General features: G+C 44.9%; 1 protein-coding gene across 1 annotated transcript in view; it reads right to left on the bottom strand.

Moving 5' to 3' along the window:
- Positions 1–23,942, bottom strand: part of EVI5L (ecotropic viral integration site 5 like) — a 147,270-nt gene extending 123,328 nt beyond the window's left edge. The window contains exons 1-2 of the mRNA XM_082253297.1: positions 23,828–23,942; positions 2,708–2,868 (exon numbers count right to left, since the gene is read on the bottom strand). Of these exons, the coding sequence (XP_082109423.1) occupies positions 2,708–2,868 (161 nt within the window). The 5' untranslated portion in view covers positions 23,828–23,942. The remainder of the gene's footprint in view (positions 1–2,707; positions 2,869–23,827) is intronic.
- Positions 23,943–24,916: the final 974 nt, after the last annotated feature.

Genomic DNA, 24,916 nt, shown 5'->3' with positions numbered 1-24,916 from the left:
GAAGATTTCCACTATTAGTGTTCTGATGTCAATCCAAAATTTCGGATTTACTTTTACTTATACCCTTGATGATTAACAGTAAGCAGGATAAAAAGAGAGGGTCTATCTCCCTAAAGGGGGAAACAGACAGCAAAAAAAAAAACTGACTGGTGTTCTAATCTCTCTCCAGGCTATACAAAACTTAAAAAAAGTTTTTCCTTTAGTTACCCTTTAAAGTTGCTCTCCTCTGCCCTCCAAGTGTAACTCTAAGGCTTACCCCTCCTAGCTGTGTCCTTCTCTCCCCCCCCACCCCCCTAATTTTTAAAATTTACTTTTTAAAGTGCAGTCTTTTAGCCGACTGGGTTTCAAAGGAAATAAGCCGGAAGAGGACTGCCAGCTCTGGACCAAAGAGGAAGTTCTATAAGAAATGGAGGGAATCCATAGAATTAAGCTGGAGCCCTACTTTAACTGAAGTAGGAAAAATGAAGTCACAAACATGGCTCTGCTGTCTGGTAGAGCTGTGTAAAACTCATGACGACAGACCCTTTGGTGTAAAAAAACAAACACTATCATATACTGTATATGGGAAAGATGAAAGATGCCTTCTATAGAAGTTAGTTGCATTAGTTATCTAAAGCAACACATCCTTTACTGGCAACAAGGCAGGTCAGAATATCCTTGCAAGCTCTGTGTATGAACTGTACATCCAAATGGGCGTTTGTGCATGTATAAGAAACCGAAAACCTTAAAAAAAAAAACAAAAAAAAAAAAAAAACACAACAACACAGAGTGCACTTAATAGTACGGATAACGAAAAAAATGTTTTTAAAAATCTGGTGCAAAGTGGGGGGCTTCGAAGTTTTAGATTACATAATAAAAGTGCCTCCACTGTACTGACATGTTTCAGGGACCCTGCCCCTTTCTTTCAAGCATGTTGTCAGAAACGTAAGGAGGGGGAGGAGAGGGGAGCAGTCACTGCTCTCACTTTTTGCCTTGTGTACATTTCTGCTTGAGCTATTAAACTCTGTGAACAACAGGATTTTTACAATAGTAGGTAAGAAGAAGCTGGAACACATAAAAAAGGATCCTACCTCCATACATATATACACACACACACACACACACACACATACACACACTAGGGATCGACCGATATATCGAGGGCCGATATGCACTTTTTCCTATATAGCAGAATCGGCCCCCGGAGGTTACTGATATTGCCGATATTTCAGGAAACTGCTTGTACCGGAGTGATGTCTGCAGCTAGAGGCATCACCCAGTACTGGCGTGCATAGCCGATGGTCGGCTGTCTTGCAAAGACAACCGATGCGGCTGAGAAGCCACTCGGCTGTCATTACAAGGAGCGGGAGGGGACGCCCCCCTCTCCCGCCCCCTTTCCGTGGCTCGCCTTGGTTTCCCGTCCCACTGGGAGACCCAGGCAACCAGCCTGCACGGACGCCGAAGACCCGATCAAAGCTGCATTCTGATCGGGTCTCCATGCAAAAAAACCCAGAAGTGATGTCATGAGTTGCTAGAGGGGGGAGTAGCATACGGTTTATGTTGGCTGTTTACAGTTTGTATTGTTAGGGTAATAGGATCAGGAGGGGAATCTCCTCTTGTGGGGTATAAAGTATATGTCTAAATTTCAATAAAAAGTCACTCCTTTGGTTCTATCCCCACATCTTGCCTGTGGAAGATGATTGGGGTAAAAAGGGCTGGTATTAGCTCTCTGTCTGCTCAGAACAGTTTGGAAGGCAGGAGGCACTTCTTTCTGCAATCCTGGGAACTAAAGTCCACTGTTGGCAGACGTCACAGAGCCAGTCCAGGCTTTGCAGGGACCCCAAAAATGTCAGGCTTCACCCAGAAGCCTGACTGGCAGCTGGATCAGCCTCTCAGCGTGTTGCTGAGAGCCTTAGGAGGCACAGCTGGCTCAGGCTGTCAGCAGCCTCCTAAGGCTCCATATGAACTCCCTCGATAGCCAGGCACTGACAGTCACCAGCCCTCTGCTCACTAGAGACTGAGAACTGAGGTCTTTGATCGCTCAGTTCTGAGTCTTAGAGGCAGCAGGGGACATTGGACCGATGCTGCATCCACCTAGGTAAGTAGGTTTTTTATTTTGAAATCCCACATTTCTTTTTGGAGTCCAGCCAATTCATTGCAAACTAGTTTCTATGTGGCAAGTACAGCTAGATGTCAGAGATCTCCCTTTACATTTGGGATGGATGGGTCTGCTTCCTAAATCCCAAACTACGCATCTCCCCCATCCCCCCACTAAGCTTGAATTGGATTGGTGGTTGTGATAAACTTCTTAGTACTCACAAAATTTAAACATTAGGTTTCTGTGTAAGAAAGAAAACAGATCCAGGAGTTGGTGGGTTTGGGGATTTTTCTCCTGCATTGCAGCAAGAGAGGTTCCCAGATCAAGAGGTTCCAGGTAAAAGGGACTCAGATAGGTGGAAGAATTACAGCAAAGTCTGGATAAAAACTGGTGCCCCGAGTAGGACAGCGGTGCTCTATGTATGCATTAAATTAATTCTCAGTTTTGACAGGAGAGTACGTATAACCCTAAGCAATCTAAGAATCTTCATATTTCTTCGTAAAACAAAACAACTTTTGAAACACATAATATGTAATAATCCATTGTGGACAAAAGAGAAGAAAATTGGTACAAAGGAATACTGACTGCACAGGAAACCACATATGCCGACCACAACCCCATATTATGTACCTGTTCTGCTCCTCCAGCTTGCTGAGCAGCTCCAGTTCATCTGGACTGAGGTTCTCGGAGTCTGAGGGGGAGATGCTGACGGCTGCTGACAAAGATGAATCATCTGGGCTTAGGGCTGGACTGGCCATGTCTGCGAGAGGGAGCGGGGCCAGAATGCTCATCTGAAATAACAGGAAATTTATCAAGTCAGTGGCTTGAGCAAGAGTAGAACAAAGCCAGTGGAAGTTATGGCAGAGACTAACATGAATGACTTGGCTGAGTTTAAAAACAAAAAGTGACAGGTAAAGCACAAGACTTATTAAAAGGAAAAGGTATGGTGGATTTAAAAAAAAAGACTGGACAAATTAAAATAAAATTCAGGATCCAATCAGTTTGAGGGATGGAGGGCATGCTGTTCCAGTAACAAGTCAGATACAAGTTACATTTTTAGGTACGCTGGCTAAGATCATGGTGAAATTCATCCAGTCGTTTCACAAATGCCCACCCCCCATATCCTTTGAGGAAAAACAGATGGTTTCATTAACTATGAAGAGGTCCCCACATTGCATTGTGGGGTGTGTAATGATGGTTGTGCATGGCTTTGGTATTTCAGATCAGATGTCCCGTTTGGGGGCTCCTCAAGTGAAGCTTTATCCGTGTAGCTTCCTTGTCCTAAACAGGGGCTACTATTTCAATTTCATTTTTTTTTTTTTTAACATTAGTTTTTCACCTGGTTTTTCCTAAGCTTAAAGTGGTAGTAAAGTCTTATTAAGAGGCTAAAAAAACCGTACCTACTGCACGTTTAAAGCGGAGTTCCACCGTGGATTTTTTTTTTTTTTTTTTAATACCCCCGGGACAGTCAGGGCTAGTGCATTCCACAATGGCTAGCCTCTGATCTGTCCCGGGTTGCGCTTACCTGTTAGGACAAATACTTACCTTGCAAACGTCTTGTCCAGCGCTGCCATCTCAGATGTGGGCAGCTTGAAGCCAGCGAGATCCCCTTCGGCGTCTTCTTCCGCCTTCTTTGGTCCCACGATGCTCTGCGCCGGCCCCGACGTCACTTCCGGGTCGCGCGCGTCATCCCTCTACAGCTTCTGGGCATGCCCAGAAGCTGTTTAGAAGGGGATGACGCGCGCGACCCGGAACTGACGTCGGGCCCGGTGCAGGCGCAATGATTCCTGGGAGCTATGACGTTCAGCTCCCAGGAATCATTGCAGAGCCAGGAAGTGACGACGGGCCGCGGCCGAGGAAGGAGGAAGAAGGAAGTAAGGTAAGTATTTTTTCTTCGCTACGAGGTAAGTAAAAAAAAAAAAAAATATGCGATTATCCATTTCTTTTTCAGGTGACCCGGAGCGAGAAGATGGAGGTAAGTATAAAAATAGGGTGGAACTCCACTTTAAGTCATAATGTACGAGTATGCACTGCATACTTGTATATTATCAGAGACCTACCTGCAGGGGGAGCCGTTCAGCACTGGGTTGTCATGGCTCTCTCTGGACCATGGAGCTTCCATTTTCTTCGGGGTTGCAAAACTTGGGCCACTTAAATGGCAGGGCTACAGTGATATCAACCCGCACATGCACACAGGAGTCACTTCACTGCGTCATGCAGGGTGGGCCGTAAATGCGGTCTGAGCTGCGTATGTGTGGCTCAGATCACATTACATGCTTACAGGCAGGGGGATCATTTATGGCAGAAGCGACCTCTAGGGTCTCTTGCAGTTTTTACAGAAGACGCTTTACCACCACTTTAATTTTGCTTTTCATTTCTCACAGTCGCCAATAGACGTCACTGGTATCACTGGTCATAGCATGGGATTTCACAAACTAGGTTATAAATATTTACATTTCCTTCAGCCAATGAAGTTTGAAGTTTAGGCAACTGGTGCATTCTGGGGGAGGATATAAATATTTGGAGGTGCTGCTGGGTGGAGCTCTGCTGTTCAGCCTGTTTTGGGGCTTAACATGTGCTGAAGTGGTCCTTAAGATGTCCTGCCTGGCCTGGAGGAAGCTGTGCAAAACAGAAAACCCATGGAAGGCCCTTAGCTGGAGAGAGCCAGGAAGAAGGCTGGTCTCTCAGAAGGGCCTGGTAAATCACTTGGAGGACACACTAAAATTCATGAATGTGCTTACAGTGTTGCTGGGTCAGCTTAAAGGTTCTGCCACTGTGAAGCTGGATATTGATCCAGAGAGTCTGTAAGTGACCTGCATGGTGTCTGGGACCCCTAACCCTCATCTCCTTAACCATCCCGCAGTAAAAGACAAAAGTATACAATGCTTTCTCGGTCCCCCCATTATTTATTTATTTTTATAACAGATTTTAGCCCCCATTTTAGCCATGGACACAGCCCTGAGGTGAGATGCTAGCCCACCCTGCCTCTGGAGGAGCTATCCTGCCTTTGGAATGCCAGACGGGTCCTACATTTTTAAAAAGGTATTAAACAGCCACCTTGTTGCTTTGACGATTACATTATACTGTTGATTTAGCTAAGGAACACCTTTCATGAGAAAGAAAAAAAAACTGCTGGCCTCTGTTGGAAAATGGTAGTTTTCAGGCGGTCTCTGATTTCGATAAATTGCCTCTGACCTGGAAGAAGCATGCAAAGGTTATATGGTGTGCACCGATAAAAGTCAAGATATCCAAATTGGACGATGATGAATTAACGAATAAAACTTTCTTCCATATAAACCATGAAGTAACATTTATTGTGTGGCCAGAGATAAAGCCCACCGTCCAGATGAAAACACAGTTATGTGTGAACGACAGACTAATTTAAAAAGGTAAAAGCCCAAGTCTCATCCACCCTCAAACACTAAATGGAGGGCCCAGCATCTTGTGATTGAAACAGGCTCAAGGGTCACATACCAGCCGGAAGGCTCGCTGGGATCAGCTGTTGGTGTCGTGCATGAAAAGGCAGACATCAGTGCGGTGCATAATAAGGCTAGAGCCCACCAAGAAGATGGCCGCTCACAGGATGGAGACAATAATATGGCAGGGCAAGGGAGGTGACGTGGCCACTCTGGTGGACAATGTCAGAGGACGGGGGATTCTCTCTCTCCAATCAGATATTGCATTTCAAAGCTCCCAGGCTTCTTTATCAAACTTAGTTTGGTGAGGGAGCAAAGAGGACAAATGGTGGTTAGAGGTTACATGTAGGGGGCAAGGGAATCAGTGTTCTGCCAAAAATTCCAACTCACCAAAAATCTCTAACCACGTCACTTCTGGTGACTCTCCAGCAGCAATAATTGGAGATTTCGACCATTTGGTGTTTTCACAGAACAGTGGGAGCGTATACACTACAGTACACGATCTAATAAGGGGACAGTTACTCCGCCCGCTACTAACCAACATCGCCACCTCCAAGGCGGCGGCAACTTTTTTCCTTCTTACACGGTGTTCTGTCAAAAGAGGCAACTGGTCATGTACTGTAGTGTATACGCTGCCGCTGTTCTGTGAAAACACCAACTGGTCAAAATCTCCAATTAGTGCTACTGGAGAGCCACCGTAAAGGATGTGGTTGGAGATTTTGGCGAGCTGGAGTTTTCGGGAGAACATCGGCTCATTTGTTTTCTAAACCCTTCAGTCATCACCTCAAGTGCTGTTCACAAAGATTAATAAAACACACATCTAAAAATAGTGTGGAAGCAATATAATTGTAGAACAGTATATACTATTATCAAATATATTATAAAGTGTATCCAATAAAACAATAAAGTAAACAATGAAGGAAGGAAATTATAATTAAATGCCGATGGAGTGTAATAAATACACAGTTGAATAAACATCCATATAAAAATATCATATTTCATGTATAAAAAAACAAACAAAAAAAACTTTAAAAAAAAAAAAAATAACACACACAGCCCCCCTGGTCCCTCCCCTTCCTCTGACACGGGCTGCTGAAGTGGCCTCGCCATTTCCCTTTCCCTGCCGCAATATTCTCTCCATCCTGTAAGCAGTGGGCCATCTTCTTGGTGGGCTCTAGTCTCACTACACACCACACTGATGTGTGCTTTTCCTGCGGGACGCCAACAACTGATCCCAGTGAGCCTTCCAGCTGGTATGTGAACCTTGAGTCTGTTTCCATCACAAGTACAAAGCCCTCCATTTAGTGTTTCAGGATGGATGAGACTTGGGCTTTTACCTTTTAAATTAGACGGTCGTTCACACATGACTGTGATTTTATCAGGACTGTGTGCTTTATCTATGGCCACACAATAAATGTTACTTCTTGATTCCATATAAACTATGTTTTATTCAGTTATTCATCATCTTCTAAAATGTTGTTTCTCATGGATATCTTGATTTTACCAGTGCACAGCATATAGCCTTTGCCTTTCTGTTTTGGATCTCCATTCCTCCAGTGGATTGCATGCCGCACAGTACTGGGCCAACAGGATGCATGTTACTACTACATATAACAGCTAGCCGATTCTATAGTTGAGCGCCTTGGGTCTGATTGTTGCATTTTTACCTGGAAGAAGCATACAGCTAACATAATCATAACGTGCAGGATGCATATGTGATCTGCATCAGTGATTCAAAGCACTGAAGCCATTGGATCAGCATGACAATTCGTATTTACAAGACTTTCAGAGTCCTATCACACAACTTTGTCTTGGCAAAGCATGCCTTAAACACAAAATGCAGTAATGCGCGTTACATACTTTGGTGCGATGTGGTGCTTTAATATTAAATGGCACACTACCGCACCATGCTGACAGATATTTCCTGCAGCGCATGGCAACGCACTGCCAGAGATGCTACATACAACTTTTGGTTGTATGTAGGTTTGACTAAGGGTGCTGGCTCTCAATGGTTGCTGCCCACTTTATAGCTTCTACTTGCAAACTTTCAGAGAAAATGGGAAGCTACTCACTCACTAATTAAAAGTCTTGTTCAAATCAATTGTGCTCTCCGATATACAGGACATTCCACCTGGTTCCCAGTGGTGTTTTACTCCATCTGGAATTTACTCAGAGTAACCAAATGGAAAAGTCTGTATATTGGAGAGCTCAAAAAACTTGAACAAGGCTTTAAACAGTGAGCGGCTTCCCTTTTTTCTCTGAACGCTTGCAGGTGTAAAGAAGTGTGCCCGTTGCATTGCTCTGCATTGGCCAAGCATAGGTCCACTTTGGGAATGACATTATACCATTATGTATAGACACTGGAATCATACCTGTGGAATGCATCCAAAATGCAATTAAAGTGCACTCCAAACTAGTAATAAATCACATATCATTCATTTCAATGGACTTCACTCGCTTTCACCTGAATGACTGCCAGGATCCAGTCTCACCTCATCCCAACCACAGTGATCTGCATAGCAACAACTCCGTTCAAACTCATCACATGATAACGTGTATGACCCACTTACAGCATTACGGACATCAAAGAGTACAGGATTGAGGATTCCATAACACATTGCAGTGAGAGACAAACCCAGGAGTTTAAAATTATAATGAACTGCAGGGACACGGTAGGCATTTGATGACACGCAATGGGGCTGGATGCAAATCAATTACCATTGTATGTATACCGGAATAGAGGACATAAACATTTGAATGGCCAACAAACACACAGGAGAATATAAAACAGAAAGAAGAAATGGAGACTGTTTGGAGATGGAAGCTACTAGCACAGTGCTTTGTTAAACTGTGTAAAACCAAAGATTTTTTTTTCCGTTTTGGGTAGAGTATGGAAGGGATGCGGTCTATGTCCTGCTGGGGAGATTTTCTTTTACTTCGGTCTTGGATCTTGGACTCCCATTCTGTCCCATCACTTCTTGCTTCCAACAACTCTTTAGGGATTTCTACACTTCATCTGCCGTGGTTGCAACGGTCATGGGAAAAATAGACGGGACACAGACAATAAAAATTTGGCAAGGTCCAATCCAGACTCTCTCAACCAGGGTTCCTCCTGATGTTGTTTGGGGTTCCTTGCGCAGTCTAAGATTGGCCATGCATAGATATCTCATCTAACAGATTCCTCCTTCCAAGCTATGGACAAAACTGCAAAATGTCGGTTATTAGGGTTCCTTTATGGGTGCCGATACTAAGCATTAGCACGAATATCGGTAGTCGTGCGAATGCTCCGATACATGAAACTGACACTTTCAGGCCCTGGTTCTTTCAACGGTCAGCGGGATTACCCCACTGACAGCTGAAATGTAAAAAAAAAAAAAAAAAAAAAAACACAACGGGAATTTTTAGTTGTTAAGAAGTGGGTTAGCCGCATTCTTAAAAACCGATGACTTATTAGGCTGTCAGTGGGGTTCCCCTGTTGACAGCTGAAGTGTAAAAGAAGTCCAGCAATTAGAGCTGCCTAAGAAAAAAAAAAAAAAGTAGCCGGGCAATGTTATCAACAACATTGCTCAGTCGCTGAAACAAAGATAAAAAGAAACATGGTTATATTTGTATCTTTCTGTTCATCTACAGATCAAAGTGATGAACTTAGATCTGTAGATCTAAGTAAAGCAACCTGTCAAGTAGAAAAAAAAAAAAAAAAAATGTATTTAATGCTCCACCGTTTAACCCTGTGACAGACCCAGCCAGGACAGGGGCTTTTTGAGGGGACTGCAGGGTGGCCTCTTACCCACTGACTATGGGCCCTGGCTTTTAAGGGAATACTACTCTTTTGGAGGTGTGTGCCTGGGGGACCCTTGGAGTGGTCTTTTTTTCTGATTCAAGTTCATGTCTTCTCAAAACACACAGACTTTGGGAATCTACGCCCGGGAATCGATGTTTAGGGCCTAGATGCTACATCTAATTTTTACGGATTTAATCCTGTAGATTGGATAGGTCCACATGATGGCATATACAAACGTCAACACAATTTTAGGTCAAGGATCTACTTCTTCAGGCAATAGACTGGATGCAGCCCTTTCTTGACTTGGTCAGGCCCCTGGGGCAAGTTTCCTCCCACCGACCCCAGCAATGGGGCACCAGTTCTCTCCCCGACCCCAGCAATGGGGCACCAGTTCTCCCACCGACCCCAGCAATGGGGCACCAGTTCTCCCACCGACCCCAGCAATGGGGCACCAGTTCTCCCACCGACCCCAGCAATGGGGCACCAGTTCTCCCACCGACCCCAGCAAAGGGGCACCAGTTCTCCCACCGACCCCAGCAACGGGGCACCAGTTCTCCCACCGACCCCAGCAACGGGGCACCAGTTCTCCCACCGACCCCAGCAACGGGGCACCAGTTCTCCCACGACCCCAGCAATGGCGCACACAATTGAATGTAATTATTTGCTCAGGAAACAAAAAATAAATAGGATAGCCTGTATAATAATGTATCAATAATTTAGGTGGAACCTATAGAATCTGTAAACAATATTCAAGAAAGATATTGTTTATAGATTCTATAAAGTACCACCTAAATTATTGGCAGGATATAATATCAGAATAAAATAGCGCAGAGGGAGAGATCCCTGCATCCATATTGCTTGTATGGAAAAAAACAAAAAACTCTACGTGTATATCCTGCTTATTCTCAATGATGAGAGACGATTCCACCTCCAACTGGCACTTTGTTTAGAAAGTTTGGAGACCCCCGGTGTAGACTAGGAGGCCATAATTCAAACATTGATATCCTACCTTGTACAAATTATTTTATTATTCATATAAAATTATGTATTAAAATAAATTGTTTCTGATATCTCAGTTTTAGTACTATGAAAGTCCAATGTTTCCATTAAGGACCCTCAACTCACTACAACATGAACATAGGTTACAAAGCAGACAAGAGCTTTTTTTTTTTCTACAATGCGCATTGATGCAACGCAAACAGCCCCATTGAAAACAATTGCTAACCTGTGCACATGTTGATGGGTGTTAAATCCCATACCATAGTAGATTTGAATGGGCCCTAACAATTATACAATTGCTACTTTTCCTTTCTAACAGCCCTGCTGAGATGTCATTTTTTTTTTTCAGCCTGTAAATTTTCTTTCTAGTAGCGGCTTAAACACATTGAGAGCGGATTGGATATATTTTTAGTTCTGCAATCTAACTGCTATAAGAAAGAATTACAGTCCGGTGAAAACAATAAAGCAGTGGGATTAGCTAAGAAGTCACTAGTTAGGACACAAGCTCTCCCAAGGTGGCTGGTATAGTAGTCATCACTTCATGTCAACACCAGGATGCCATCCCTGTGGGCAAATGGCTAGGCTTCTCCTATACAGGTATAGAGAAATATATTCAGCGCTAAACTCACAATTGATATAAAATGGGATTGCTGGCTGGACAATCACATAAAGCCTCTAACAGAATCAACAACACAAGTGCAGCGCAATCACAATCAAAGCATTTACCGCAAGAAATTCCACAGAATGAACTTTAAAAATGGAACTAATCAGAGCAACACTATAAAACATATAGGTGCCAATCTATCTATCTATAACTGAGCTTAATAAAGAAAGCGGATTTCAGTCTATAGAAGTTGCATTCAGGTGTATGGAGAATTCCCCAGTGTGTAGAGAGATCAAGGGACAGAGTGCTGATATCAATGCATATGATGACTTCTATAGTGCTCCTATGATCTCATCAACAAGGTGGGGCTGATGAAGTCCCGCCCATACAGGACGTAACGCGTACGGGGGGATACCACGTGACCCGCGGCCATCTTGGTACACCAGCGTTGCAGTTGTACACCCTGTTTGCCATTCGCTTACTATACATCTTCTTAATGCAAGTGCATCTATTTTTGATTTTTAAATAAATACGTTTACCATACGGAGAGCACTAGATGTTTGCTTCCTTCCCCTACATGTATAGAATGCAGAAGAGGTCTGGATTAGCCATCTTAATTGGATGAAGACCTGATTTCATACATGCTGTCCGACCCTGTAGGGTCTGGATCTGGATGGGAGAGGCAGAAAAAGCCTTGGTTATGGGATCATAGGAGCACTATAGAAGTCATCATATGAACTGATATCAGCATTCTGTCCCTTGATCTATCTACACACTGGGGAATCCTCCACACACCTGACTGCAATTTCTATAGACTGAAATCTGCTTTCTTTATTAAGCTACAGTCCTACAGTCAGGTCCATAAATATTGGGACATCGACACAATTCAAATCTTTTTGGCTCCATACACCACCAAAATGGATTTGAAATGAAACAAACGAGATGTGCTTTAACTGCAGACTTTCAGCTTTAATTTGAGGGTATTTACATCCAAATCAGGTGAACGGTGTAGGAATTACAACAGTTTGTATATGTGCCTCACACTTTTTAAAAGGGACCAAAAGTAATGGGACAGATTAACAATCATAAATCAAACTTTCACTTTTTAAAACTTGGTTACAAATCCCTTGCAGTCAATTACAGCCTGAAGTCTGGAACGCATAGACATCACCAGACGCTGGGTTTCATCCCTGGTGATGCTCTGCCAGGCCTCTACTGCAACTGTCTTCAGTTCCTGCTTGTTCTTGGGGCATTTTCCCTTCAGTTTTGTCTTCAGCAAGTGAAATACATGCTCAATCGGATTCAGGTCAAGTGATTGACTTGGCCATTGCATAACATTCCACTTCTTTCACTTAAAAAAAACTCTTTGGTTGCTTTCGCAGTATGCTTCGGGTCATTGTCAATCTGCACTGTGAAGCGCCGTCCAATGAGTTCTGAACCATTTGGCTGAATATGAGCAGATAATATTGTCCAAAACACTTCAGAATTCATCCTGCTGCTTTTGTCAGCAGTCACATCATCAATAAATACAAGAGGACCAGTTCCATTGGCAGCCATACATGCCCACGCCATGACACTACCACCACCATACTTCACTGATGAGGTGGTATGCTTTGGCTCATGAGCAGTTCCTTTCCTTCTCCATACTTTTCTCTTCCCATCACTCTGGTACAAGTTGATCTTGGTCTTATCTGTCCATAGGATGTTTCAGAACTGTAAAGCTTTTTTAGATGTTGTTTGGCAAACTCTGATCTGGCCTTCCTGTTTTTGGTTTACATCTTGTGGTGAACCCTCTGTATTCACTCTTATCTGCTCCTTATAAATGGGATAATGAGGGAATAACACACACCTGGCCATGGAACAGCTGAGCAGCCAATTGTCTCATTACTTTTGGTCCCTTAAAAAGTGGGATGCACATATACAAACTGTTGTAATTCCTACACCTTTCACCTGATTTGGATGTAAATATCCTCAAACTAAAGCTGAAAGACTGCCGTTAAAGCACATTGTGTTTGTTTCATTTCAAATCCATTGTGTTGGTGTAAAGAGCCAAAAAGATTAGAATTGTGTAGATGTTCCAATAGTTATTGACCTGACTGTATATGTTTTACAGTGTTGCTCTGATTTGTTCCATTTTTAAGTTCATTCTGTGGAATTTCTTGTGGTATATGCTTGGATTATGATTGCGCTGCACTTGTGTTGTTGATTCTCCTACACAGGGTAAAGCTGCACGATTCTGGATAAAATGAGAATTAAGATTTTTTTTGCTTAAAATATACATCACGATTCTAAGAACATCATCTTTCACATTATACAAAACAATTAGGCTAACCTTACTGTTTAGTATTTTTTTTTTTTAATCATTGAAGTGTATTTTCTTTCTCCAAAAATTACATTTGAAAGACTGCTGCGCAAATACAGTGCGACATAAAATATTGCAACGACCGCCATTTTATTCTCTAGGGTCTCTGCTAAGAATAAATAAATAAAATATATATACATATACATACATACATACACGTGTGTGTGTATATGATATATATATATAATATAATGTTTGGGGGTTCTAAGTAAATTTTCTAGCAAAAAATACTGATTTTAACTTGCAAGTCAAACTGAACTCATTTGCAGACCTAAGTTCATCCCTTTGATCTAAAACAGGCATGTCCAACCTGCGGCCCTAGGGCCGCATGTGGCCCAGAACCTCAGGCAATGCGGCCCACTGCCCCCTGACTTTTTTTTTGCTGGGGAGGAAGGTCGTGGGCACGGCCACAGCAGCTGCCAACTAATGGTAGGCAGAGGCTGCCTCAGAGGGGAGGGGGGGAGGAGAGCATGTGCAGTGTTTCTGACTCCTACCACCATGACCACTTTAAATCACTGAAGTGGTCATGGTGGTTAGAGTGTTCCTTTATTATCGCTCAGAAGAAGCAAACCTCTGTATACTGATTCCATTTCATTTGATCATCCTCTAGTTGTGTTAAATTAGTGCGGGGGGCATGGCGGCGCGGGAAGGGAGCAACGGCATTTTATTACTTATATACCTTAACTATAGTATATATTTTATATGCGGCCCGAGAAAATTTCTCTACACTCAATGTGGCCCAGAGAAGCCAAAAGGTTGGACACCCATGATCTAAAAGAACGAAATTATACAATGTGTCTCTTTTTCTCTCAGTGCTTAGCAAAGTCGTGATAAACTTTGCCAGCTGCCTTTTTTTTTTTTTTTCTTTGACAGCCCTGAGCAGGGAACAGCTCTGCACTGTTACATAAATCGTGGAAATGCCGTATTAAAGTATAACTAAAAGGCAAAACTTTTTTTTAGTTTTGGATGGAGTGGAGATGGATTGGATTCCTTGTCAGTTTTTATTGCTGTCTGTGCTCCCGTTAAGGAGATTCGCCATCTCCATTTGTCTTGTTTACCATTATAATTGAAAGTGAAAGTAAAAGAAAACCCCAAATTTCGAGTTGTCCCCAAAAAATAGAGGAGAAATCTTCCAATGGAGACCCTAGTTCTGGTGACCTCAGGGTCCACAAAAACTCTCTATTCTGCAGGGATCTCCTCTCACTTTCTGTTTGGCTATGGGACAGGAAGTGAAGGGAAACCCCTGTAATGGGACACAGATGACAAAAAAAAAAAAAAAAAATATCACAGGGGGTAAACATCCCATGTGACGCAGTGACAGCTACTCTTTATGGAGGAATCTGGGGTCTATAAGACCACAAACCCCTCCTCTGTGCTTAAAAGCATTCAAAAACGCCAAGTTTGGCTGTTGTGAATAATGTGATTTTTTGACTAACCGTAAAATCAATTTCTTTGATGTTCATTGATGAACACAGCTCTTGATCATCCTAACCATTGGTTTATACTGCCCCTACACGAGTAGGACACTAGGCAAAAAAAAAAAAAAGTCTGGCTACGCCTTTGGGCAGTCTCAGGGGGTATACTCCTCTCTCTGCTATAGGTACTCCGTTTTGTTACAAGCAGTGTCAGAAGAATTACAACTCCCCTGCTATGTCCGTCAATGAACATCAGGGAAATGGATTTTACCGTAAAAGTAAAAAATCCAGTTTTTCTCTTTCGTTCATTGATTGACATAGCTACTGATCTTCTTATCCATTGTGACATCCCAAAGCAGTGTTAAACATGAGGGTTGGGAACAACGAAAACTAAATTCCCAAGGCTAACTATAACCAACCAGGTAAACAGGGGCTCAACCAAAACAACTGAAGCCCACCTGAAAAAAACAATACACCCTCAAGAGGACCAGGTCCTCTAAACAGCAGCCTGCAAAACCTTGCGGCCAAAAGAAGCATCCGCAGATGCCAACACATCCACCAGAACTATGTGAAAGTGTGCACAGACAGCCAGGTGGTCACCTTGCAAACCTGCATCACCGACGCCAGATGACGGAAGGCCCAGGAGGCACTGAGGACCCAAGTAGAGTGCGCCTCGACAGTGAAAGGGGGACAAATATAAGGGGGAACCTGACCCCTAATGGAATAGGCCTGAATCACCCTCCTTCTGATCCATCTGGAAATGGTAACCAAAGAAGTGGACAACCCTTTCTGAGGCCCATCCGTAAGCACAAATAGCGAGTATGACTTCCTAAAAGACTCCGTAGATGCCAGGTACACCCTAATTGCCTGAACCACATCTAAAGCGCGCAAGGCAATTTCCTTCAGATGTTTTGGCCTGGGTCACAGGAAAGGCAACACGATGTCTTCATTCAAAAAGAAATCAGGGACAACCTTTGGAAGGATTGACGGACAGGGGCGAACAACCACATTATCTCTGTGAATCACCAAGTGCGACAGGATAAAGCCACCAATTCTGACAGCCTGCACGCAGAGATTATAGCCACCAATTAAAAAAAAAAAAAACACCTTCTGAGACAGCGTAAGCAAGGGAATCTCCTGAAGTTTCTCAAAGGGAGGCTTCTGGAGGACCAAAAGCACCAAAATTAGTTCCCAAGGCGGCAAAACCCGACACCTGGCCCTTGATGGTACTCAAGGCCAATTTCTGTTCAACCCCGTTGAAGGAAGGTGAAGATCTGAGTCACCGAGAAGGAGCGAGGGTGAACCCCAAGAGATTCACACCACGCAATGTACATCTTCCTCGTACGATGGTAGATCTTGCTAGAAGTAGATTTCCTAGCTTTTAACAGCGTTGGAATCACTGATTCAGAAAAAACCCTGCCCCCAAGCACCTGGCTTTCAACAGCCAAGCTGTCAAAGCCAGCAACTAAAGCAGGATGGAAGATTGGCCCTTGGGACAGCAGATTCTTCCTGAGAGGAAACTTCCATTGAACATCGGCGACCAGCCACACCAGATCAGCAAACCAGGCACGCCGGGGCCACTAAACTGACCGGAATCCCACCTGCCTTGATCTTGCATAGAAGTCTTGGCAGAAGCTTGCGAGGAGGGAAGGCGTAAATCAGAGGATACTAACCTCACAGGGCCACCAGCGTGTCTGTGGCGTTCGCCAGAGGATACCGTGACCAGGTCACAAACCTCTGCACCTTTCTGTTGAACCGAGACGCCAACAGATCCACCTCGGGGTGCCCCACCGGAGACACAACTGATGAAACACCTCCAGGTGAAGAGATCATTCCCCCTGGTCCAACGTCTGCTGACTGAGGCAATCCGCCTGCTAGTTTTCCACTCCGGGAATGTATACAGCGGAAAGGGCTGGAACAAACATTCTGCCCACCTGAGAATGCAGGCTACCTCCAGAGCCACCAGGACACTTCTTGTGCCCCCTTGGTGATTGACATAAGCCACGGTTGTGGCATTGTCTGATTGAATACACACTGGACATCCTTTGAGACGATTTGTGGTGACAAACGTCCAATACAAGGGGAGGAAGGATTTGCCCTGTCGGAGCATGAAGCCATCAGATCAGGGACCCTTTTGCCCTTTTGTCCCCCCAGCTCAGCTAAATTTGGTTGTCCAGAGATTGCAGATTCTTGTCCCATTTGATCAGAATCTCCCTGTGCAGGAACCTCGTATGGAACTGTGCAAACAGGACCGCCTCGAAGGTTGACACCATCAGGCCCAGCACCTGCATGCAAGTCCAGAGGGATGACCATCTGCTGGACAGCAGGAGGCAAATTGCAGTCTGCAGTTTTTGGAGTTTGTCCAGAGGAAAGAGTACTCTGGCTAAAGCCGAGGTCCAGAGTCAGACCCAGATAGTTCCTTCCACGAAGCTAGATTAAGGCAGACTTCTGAAGATTCAGAATCCAGCCAAACTCCTTAAGGGTTCGTATGGGGATTACCAGGTTTTCCACCAGCGCAGTAGGAGACTTTGCTTGCAGAAGAAGTTCGTCCAAGTAGTCCAGGACTGCGATCCCCCACTGACGTAACAATGCTAGCACAGGGGCCAACACTTTAGTGACGACCCGAGGAGCGGAGGCAAGACCAAAGGGTAATGCCGCAAACTGATAATCCTCCTCTTCCATGGCAAAGAGGAGGAAGTGCTGGTGACCGACACATATTGGAATGTGAAGGTAAGCGCCCTTGATGTCGATGGAGGTAAGAAAATCCCCCTGATTCAGGGAAGCCACCACTGTGCGAATGGACTCCATTCTGATCTTCTGCACCTGCACAAAGCAGTTCAGCGCCTTGAGGTCCAGAATTGGACGCACCTTGCCTTGCTTCCTGGGGACTGTAAACAGGTTTGAGTAAAACCCCTGAAAACATATCGAAGCTGCAAACCGGGACAATTACCCTTTGAAGTAAAAAGGGTCAGAAAGCGGACCGGGGACAATCGCACGTTGGAAGGAAGAACCTTACCGGAGGGTAAGAACGAAATGCAATCTTGCAGCTGGAGTGTATGACCTCAAAGACAAAGGACTCTAGGACTGTCGTCAGTGCATCAATGGATGGTGGGGACCCGGATGGCCTCATAGCCTCAGAGAGGGGATCAGGTGGGGAGATGTACTCCAAAGACTCAGCAGAGGCAGAGGACCCCAACAGACTCACCACCCCACAGAAACCAGGCACCGCAACCACCAGGAGAATCTGCATTGCACAAGCGGAGATCAGTGAATGAAAGGATCCAGGAGTCAGCACCAGTTGGCCAGGAGGAATGCTGCAAATCGGGCCGAGATCCAGTCATATGCAACCTCGCAAGAAATTCAACTCTTAGGCCAGCTCCCGTCCGGTTGGGCTATATTGTGGCTGACCTAGCGCGGAGCTGAGATTTGCGTGCGCTCACTCACCAGATTGGGGTGACCACTGGATCTAGATTATCCAGCCCGTCGCCAAGTCTGGTAGTTGATTGTAGATCTCACAGGAAAAAAAACAGGAGGAAAAAAAAAAAAAAAATCTAAAAAAGAAAAAAAATTTGCCAGGACCAGAGATCCCAGCAAGGAACTAGGTCCTTACTCCTGACTAGGTAGAAAAAACTACCAACAGAAAAAAGTACCTATCGCAGAGAGAGGGAGCATATCCCCCAGGACTGCCCATAGGCGTAGCCAGACTTTTTTTTCTATGCAGTGTCCTACTCCTGTAGGGGGCAGTATAACACAATGGTTAAGAAGATCATAATTACATAGTTAGTCAGGTTGAAAAAAGTCCATCTGGCTCAACCAATAACAAAAAACAGTAAAAACCCAACCATACAATCCCATATACACAATCCTATAACCACAGTTGATCCAGAGGAAGGCGAAAAAACCCCAGCAAAGCATGATCCAATTTGCTACAGCAGGGGGAAAAAAATCCTTCCCGATCCCCCGAGAGGCAATCTGATATTCCCTGGATCAACTTTACCTATAAATTTTAGTACCCATTTATATTATGTACACCCAGGAAAGAATCCAGGTCTTTTTTAAAGCAATCTAGTGAGCTAGCCAAAACCACCTCTGGAGGGAGTCTATTCCACATTGTCACAGCTCTTACGGTGAAGAAACCTTTCCGTATTTGGAGACGAAATCTGTTTTCCTCTAGACGTAAAGAGTGCCCCCTTGTCCTCTGTGTTGACCTTAAAGTGAATAACTCAACACCAAGTTCACTATATGGACCCCTTATGTATTTATAAATGTTTATCATATCCCCCCTTTATCTCCTCTTCTCAAGAGAGAATAAATTCAGTTCCTCTAATCTTTTCTCATAGCGGAGCTCCTCCATGCCTCTTATCAGTTTGGTTGCCCTTCTCTGCACTTTCTCCAGTTCCCCGATATCCTTTTTAAGAACTGGTGCCCAAAACTGAACTGCATATTCCAGATGAGGTCTTACTAATGATTTGTACAGGGGCAAAATTACATCTCTCTCTCTGGACTCCATGCCTCTGTTAATACAAGAAAGGACTTTGCTTTGGAAACCGCAGCTTGGCATTGCATTCTATTATTAAGCTTATGATCTACCAGAACACCCAGATCCTTCTCCGCTATGGATTCCCCCAGTTCTACTCCACCTAGTATGTATGATGCATGCATATTCTTAGCCCCCAAGTGCATAACTTTACATTTATCAACATTAAACCTCATTTGCCACATAGTTGCCCAATGAGTTGCATTGAGGTCATCTTGTAAGTTGGAGACCTCCTGTAAAGAAGTTATTTCACTGCAAATCTTGGTGTCATCTGCAAAGACTGAAATTGTACTTTTAACCACTTTAGAACCGCTCACAGTAATACTACTGCGGCAGAGTGGTTCGTTATCGTCCAGCGACGTAGTATTAACGTCGTTGGACACTCCCCCTTCTGGGCGGCGCTTGCGCGCCGCCGGAGGCTCGCTCCCGCTGTTTTCATTCACAGCGGGAGTCGGGCCAGGGGAGGAGCAGCGGCGATCGCCGCTGCTCTTACCCGATCGTCGGGGATCTCCATAGTGACAGGGAGTGACAGATCGGACTGTTCAGCATAGCTGGACATCCGATCTGTCCATGACTCACACAGTCACCTCCCCCCCTACACGTCAGTAAGCACCAGGCATACATTAACCCCTCCCTCTCCAATAAAATTAACCCCTTCCCTGCCAGTGTCATTTTTACAGTAACAGTGCATATATATAGCACTGATTACTGCAGTAATGTCACTGGTACCCCCAAAAGTGTCAAAAATGTCAGTCAAGGGTCCGATCTGTCCGCCGCAATGTCGCAGTCCCGCAAAAAAAAAAAAAATCGCAGATCGCCGCCATTACGCGTTAAAAAAAAAAAACACCAAAAATGACAGAAATCTTTCCCTTTGTTAGTAAACGCAATAACTTTTGCGCAAACCAATCAAAATACGCTTATTGCGATTTTTTTTACCAAACATATGTAGCATAAAACAAATTGGCCAAAAATTTTTAAAAAAATTGTTTTTTACATCTTTTTTGGGGGGAATTTCATATAAAAAAATGTTAAAAATATTGTTATTTTTTCAAAATAAACGCTCTTTTTTTGTTTATAGCGCAAAAAGTAAAAATCGCACAGGTGATCAAATACCACCAAAAGAAAGCTCTGTTTGTGGGAAAAAAAGGACGTAAATTTCGTTTGGGTACGGCGTCGCACGACCGCGCAATTGTCAGTTGAAGTCGCACAGCGCCGAATCGCAAAAAGTGGCCTGGACGGAAGACAGCAAAATCCTCCGGTGGTAAAGTGGTTAATCCCAGACCCTATATCATTTATAAAGATATTAAAAAGTAAGGGTCCCAACACTGAACCTTGGGGTACACCATTGATAACCTTAAACTATTCAGAAGAAGACTCATTAACCAATACTCTCTGAATCAGGAGCTGTGTCCCTCAACGAACGAAAGAGAAACTGTCATGTTTTAGGGTTTCAATAACAGGATGTGATGTCATGACATTGCTTCCGGGTTACTACATCGGAGACCCGATCAGAGCCGATTCTGGTGCCAACTGGTCGCTCGGGCCTCCGGCTGGGACGGGAGACCGGGGCGGAGCGACAGAAGGTGTCCTCTCCCACTGCTTGTAATAAACAGCTGAGCGGTTGATTAGCCGCATCAGTTGGTGTTACAAGGAAGTCGACTGTCAGGTCTTTAAAAACTGTACCGAGGTGGTACCTGTAGCTGCAGGCATCACTCCGGTACAACCACTTGAAGCAATATCGGCAAGTTTGTAGCCGATACTTCAAAAAAAGTAAATATAGGCCCCTGATAATCGGTCGATCCCTAGTGTAGGGGTCTCAGGTATATACATATAGGAGGGGTGCAGTGAGGTAGGCGTCTCAGGTATATACATATAGGAGGGGTGCAGTGAGGTAGGCGTCTAAGGTATATACATATAGGAGGTGTGCAGTGAGGTAGGCGTCTCAGGTATATACATATAGGAGGGGTGCAGTGAGGTAGGCGTCTCAGGTATATACATATAGGAGGGGTGCAGTGAGGTAGGTGTCTCAGGTATATACATATAGGAGGGGTGCAGTGAGGTCGGCGTCTCAGGTATATACATATAGGAGGGGTGCAGTGAGGAAGGCGTCTCAGGTATATACATATAGGAGGGGTGCAGTGAGGAAGGCGTCTCAGGTATATATACATATAGGAGGGGTGCGGTGAGGTAGGCGTCTCAGGTATATACATATAGGAGGGGTGCGGTGAGGTAGGCGTCTCAGGTATATACATATAGGAGGGGTGCGGTGAGGTAGGCGTCTCAGGTATATACATATAGGAGGGGTGCGGTGAGGTAGGCGTCTCAGGTATATACATATAGGAGGGGTGTGGTGAGGTAGGCGTCTCAGGTATATACATATAGGAGGGGTGCGGTGAGGTAGGCGTCTCAGGTATATACATATAGGAGGGGTGCGGTGAGGTAGGCGTCTCAGGTATATACATATAGGAGGGGTGCAGTGAGGTAGGCGTCTCAGGTATATACATATAGGAGGGGTGCAGTGAGGAAGGCGTCTCAGGTATATACATATAGGAGGGGTGCAGTGAGGTAGGCGTCTCAGGTATATACATCTAGGAGGGGTGCAGTGAGGTAGGCGTCTCAGGTATATACATATAGGAGGGGTGCAGTGAGGTAGGCGTCTCAGGTATATACATATAGGAGGGGTGCAGTGAGGTAGGCGTCTCAGGTATATACATATAGGAGGGGTGCAGTGAGGAAGGTGTCTCAGGTATATACATATAGGAGGGGTGCGGTGAGGTAGGCGTCTCAGGTATATACATATAGGAGGGGTGCAGTGAGGAAGGCGTCTCAGGTATATACATATAGGAGGGGTGCAGTGAAGTAGGTGTTTTAGGTATATACATATAGGAGGGGTGCAGTGAGGTAGGCGTCTCAGGTATATACATATAGGAGGGATGCAGTGAAGTAGGTGTTTTAGGTATATACATATAGGAGGGGTGCGGTGAGGTAGGCGTCTCATATATATACATATAGGAGGGGTGCAGTGAGGTAAGCGTCTGAGGTATATACATATAGGAGGGGTGCAGTGAGGTAGGTGTCTCAGGTATATACATATAGGAGGGGTGCAGTGAGGTAGGTGTCTCAGGTATATACATATAGGAGGGGTGCAGTGAGGTAGGCGTCTCAGGTATATACATATAGGAGGGGTGCAGTGAGGTAGGCGTCTCAGGTATATACATATAGGAGGGGTGCAGTGAGGTAGGTGTCTCAGGTATATACATATAGGAGGGGTGCAGTGAGGTAGGCGTCTCAGGTATATACATATAGGAGGGGTGCAGTGAGGTAGGCGTCTCAGGTATATACATATAGGAGGGGTGCAGTGAGGTAGGCGTCTCATATATATACATATAGGAGGGGTGCAGTGAGGTAAGCGTCTGAGGTATATACATATAGGAGGGGTGCAGTGAGGTAGGTGTCTCAGGTATATACATATAGGAGGGGTGCAGTGAGGTAGGTGTCTCAGGTATATACATATAGGAGGGGTGCAGTGAGGTAGGTGTCTCAGGTATATACATATAGGAGGGGTGCAGTGAGGTAGGTGTCTCAGGTATATACATATAGGAGGGGTGCAGTGAGGTAGGTGTCTCAGGTATATACATATAGGAGGGGTGCAGTGAGGTAGGTGTCTCAGGTATATACATATAGGAGGGGTGCAGTGAGGTAGGTGTCTCAGGTATATACATATAGGAGGGGTGCAGTGAGGTAGGTGTCTCAGGTATATACATATAGGAGGGATGCAGTGAGGTAGGTGTCTCAGGTATATACATATAGGAGGGGTGCAGTGAGGTAGGTGTCTCAGGTATATACATATAGGGGGGTTGGGTGTCTCAGGTATACATAAAGAAGGGGTGCAGAAGAGGGGGGTAATTGCCTCCGGTGTGTATATAGATAAATGGTGCAGTGAGGTAGGTGCCTCAGGTATATACATATAGGAGGGGTGCAGTGAGGTAGGTGTCTCAGGTATATACATATAGGAGGGGTGCAGTGAGGTAGGTGTCTCAGGTATATACATATAGGAGGGGTGCAGTGAGGTAGGTGTCTCAGGTATATACATATAGGAGGGGTGCAGTGAGGTAGGTGTCTCAGGTATATACATATAGGGGGGTTGGGTGTCTCAGGTATACATAAAGAAGGGGTGCAGAAGAGGGGGGTAATTGCCTCCGGTGTGTATATAGATAAATGGTGCAGTGAGGTAGGTGCCTCAGGTATATACATATTGGAAAGGTGCAGGAGGGGGGGGGGGCGTAAGTGCCTCATATATATATATATATATATAGTGCAGTGAGGTAGGTGACCCAGGTGTATACATATAGGAGGGGTGTAGGGAGGCAAGTGTCTCAGGTGTGTATAGAGAGAGGAGGGGGGTGCAGTGAGGTAGGTACACTAGGTATATATACATGATGCAGAAGGATGACAGCATCGCTCTCAGGGTTGATGACATCACCGGATGAGGTCACACACACATCTGGATGCTCCCACACATGACGTCACGGACACACTCCCAGTCTCTGCGCATCTCTCCTCCCGGGGACGTCCTGTCACACACAGACATCTCGTCCATCACACTAGGTACACACGGTAGGTAACTCGGTCTCACCTATAGCCCCAGGCCCCCGCCGCCGCTGTCACGCAGCTCCTCCCTCCCCGGGGCTCGACACCACCGAGCGGCGGAGAAATCAGACACACGGCATGTCTCCGCCTACTTCTGACGTGCAATAGAGACAACCAATGACGTGGCTGAGTTCAACAGATTGATTATTACATCCGCCTATGAAAAGCCAAACCGGTGACAGCGGGACGGAGCCATGAACGCCGCAAGTGCAACCAATCAGGGATCAGACAGGGAATGCTGGGCCAATTGGCGAAGCGCATAATGACAGGTGGGCGGGATTTGACGAGGGTGGTAATTGCAGCGGGGCTTCTGTAGGAGCTCCGGGTACCCTCTCAGCGTGCACACTCCCGCGCCTCCCGTCCGCGTGCCCGCGTAACTTGTGTCTGTAGTGCGCAAGTGTGATGGGTTTGTGTAGCGCTGCTGATCACATGACCCAGCCACAACCACGCCTTTTTAATCTGGATAGAAGCAGCGGCTGCTTCCATCATCATCATTATTATTATCATTATCACCATCAATCTGTAAACTGTGCTTCCATCATCATCATTATTATTATCATTATCACCATCAATCTGTAAACTGTGCTTCCATCATCATCGTTATCATTATCACCATCAATCTGTAAACTGTGCTTCCATCATCATTATTATTATCATTATCACCATCAATCTGTAAACTGTGCTTCCATCATCATCATTATTATTATCATTATCACCATCAATCTGTAAACTGTGCTTCCAGGCTGCAGTAATCACTCCCTCCAATCACTGTGTGAAATATAAACCCCCATATGGAGTAAACAAAGGGAATATAACATTTCCCAATGCGAAAACATAATACATTACAGCTTACCGATCCTTTAACCTCCGGAAGAGTTTACCCCATTCATGAGCAGGCCATTTAATGGCTATTCAGCACTGTACTACTTTACCTGACAATTACATGCAACGCTGTACCCAAAATCACATTTCTGTTGACCAGTGTTGGTCATGTAAGTTAAAAAAAGTAATTAGTTATAGTTACCAGGGCCGGAGTGGGACTCATTTTCAGCCCTGGAGTTTCATGCCTTAGACC

Source organism: Pelophylax lessonae (assembly GCF_965119305.1).
Source record: "Pelophylax lessonae genome assembly, chromosome: 4".
NCBI classification, from domain to species: domain Eukaryota; kingdom Metazoa; phylum Chordata; class Amphibia; order Anura; family Ranidae; genus Pelophylax; species Pelophylax lessonae.
The sequence above is the reverse complement of the archived record's forward strand: the minus strand, read 5'-3'. Positions and strand labels throughout refer to the sequence as shown.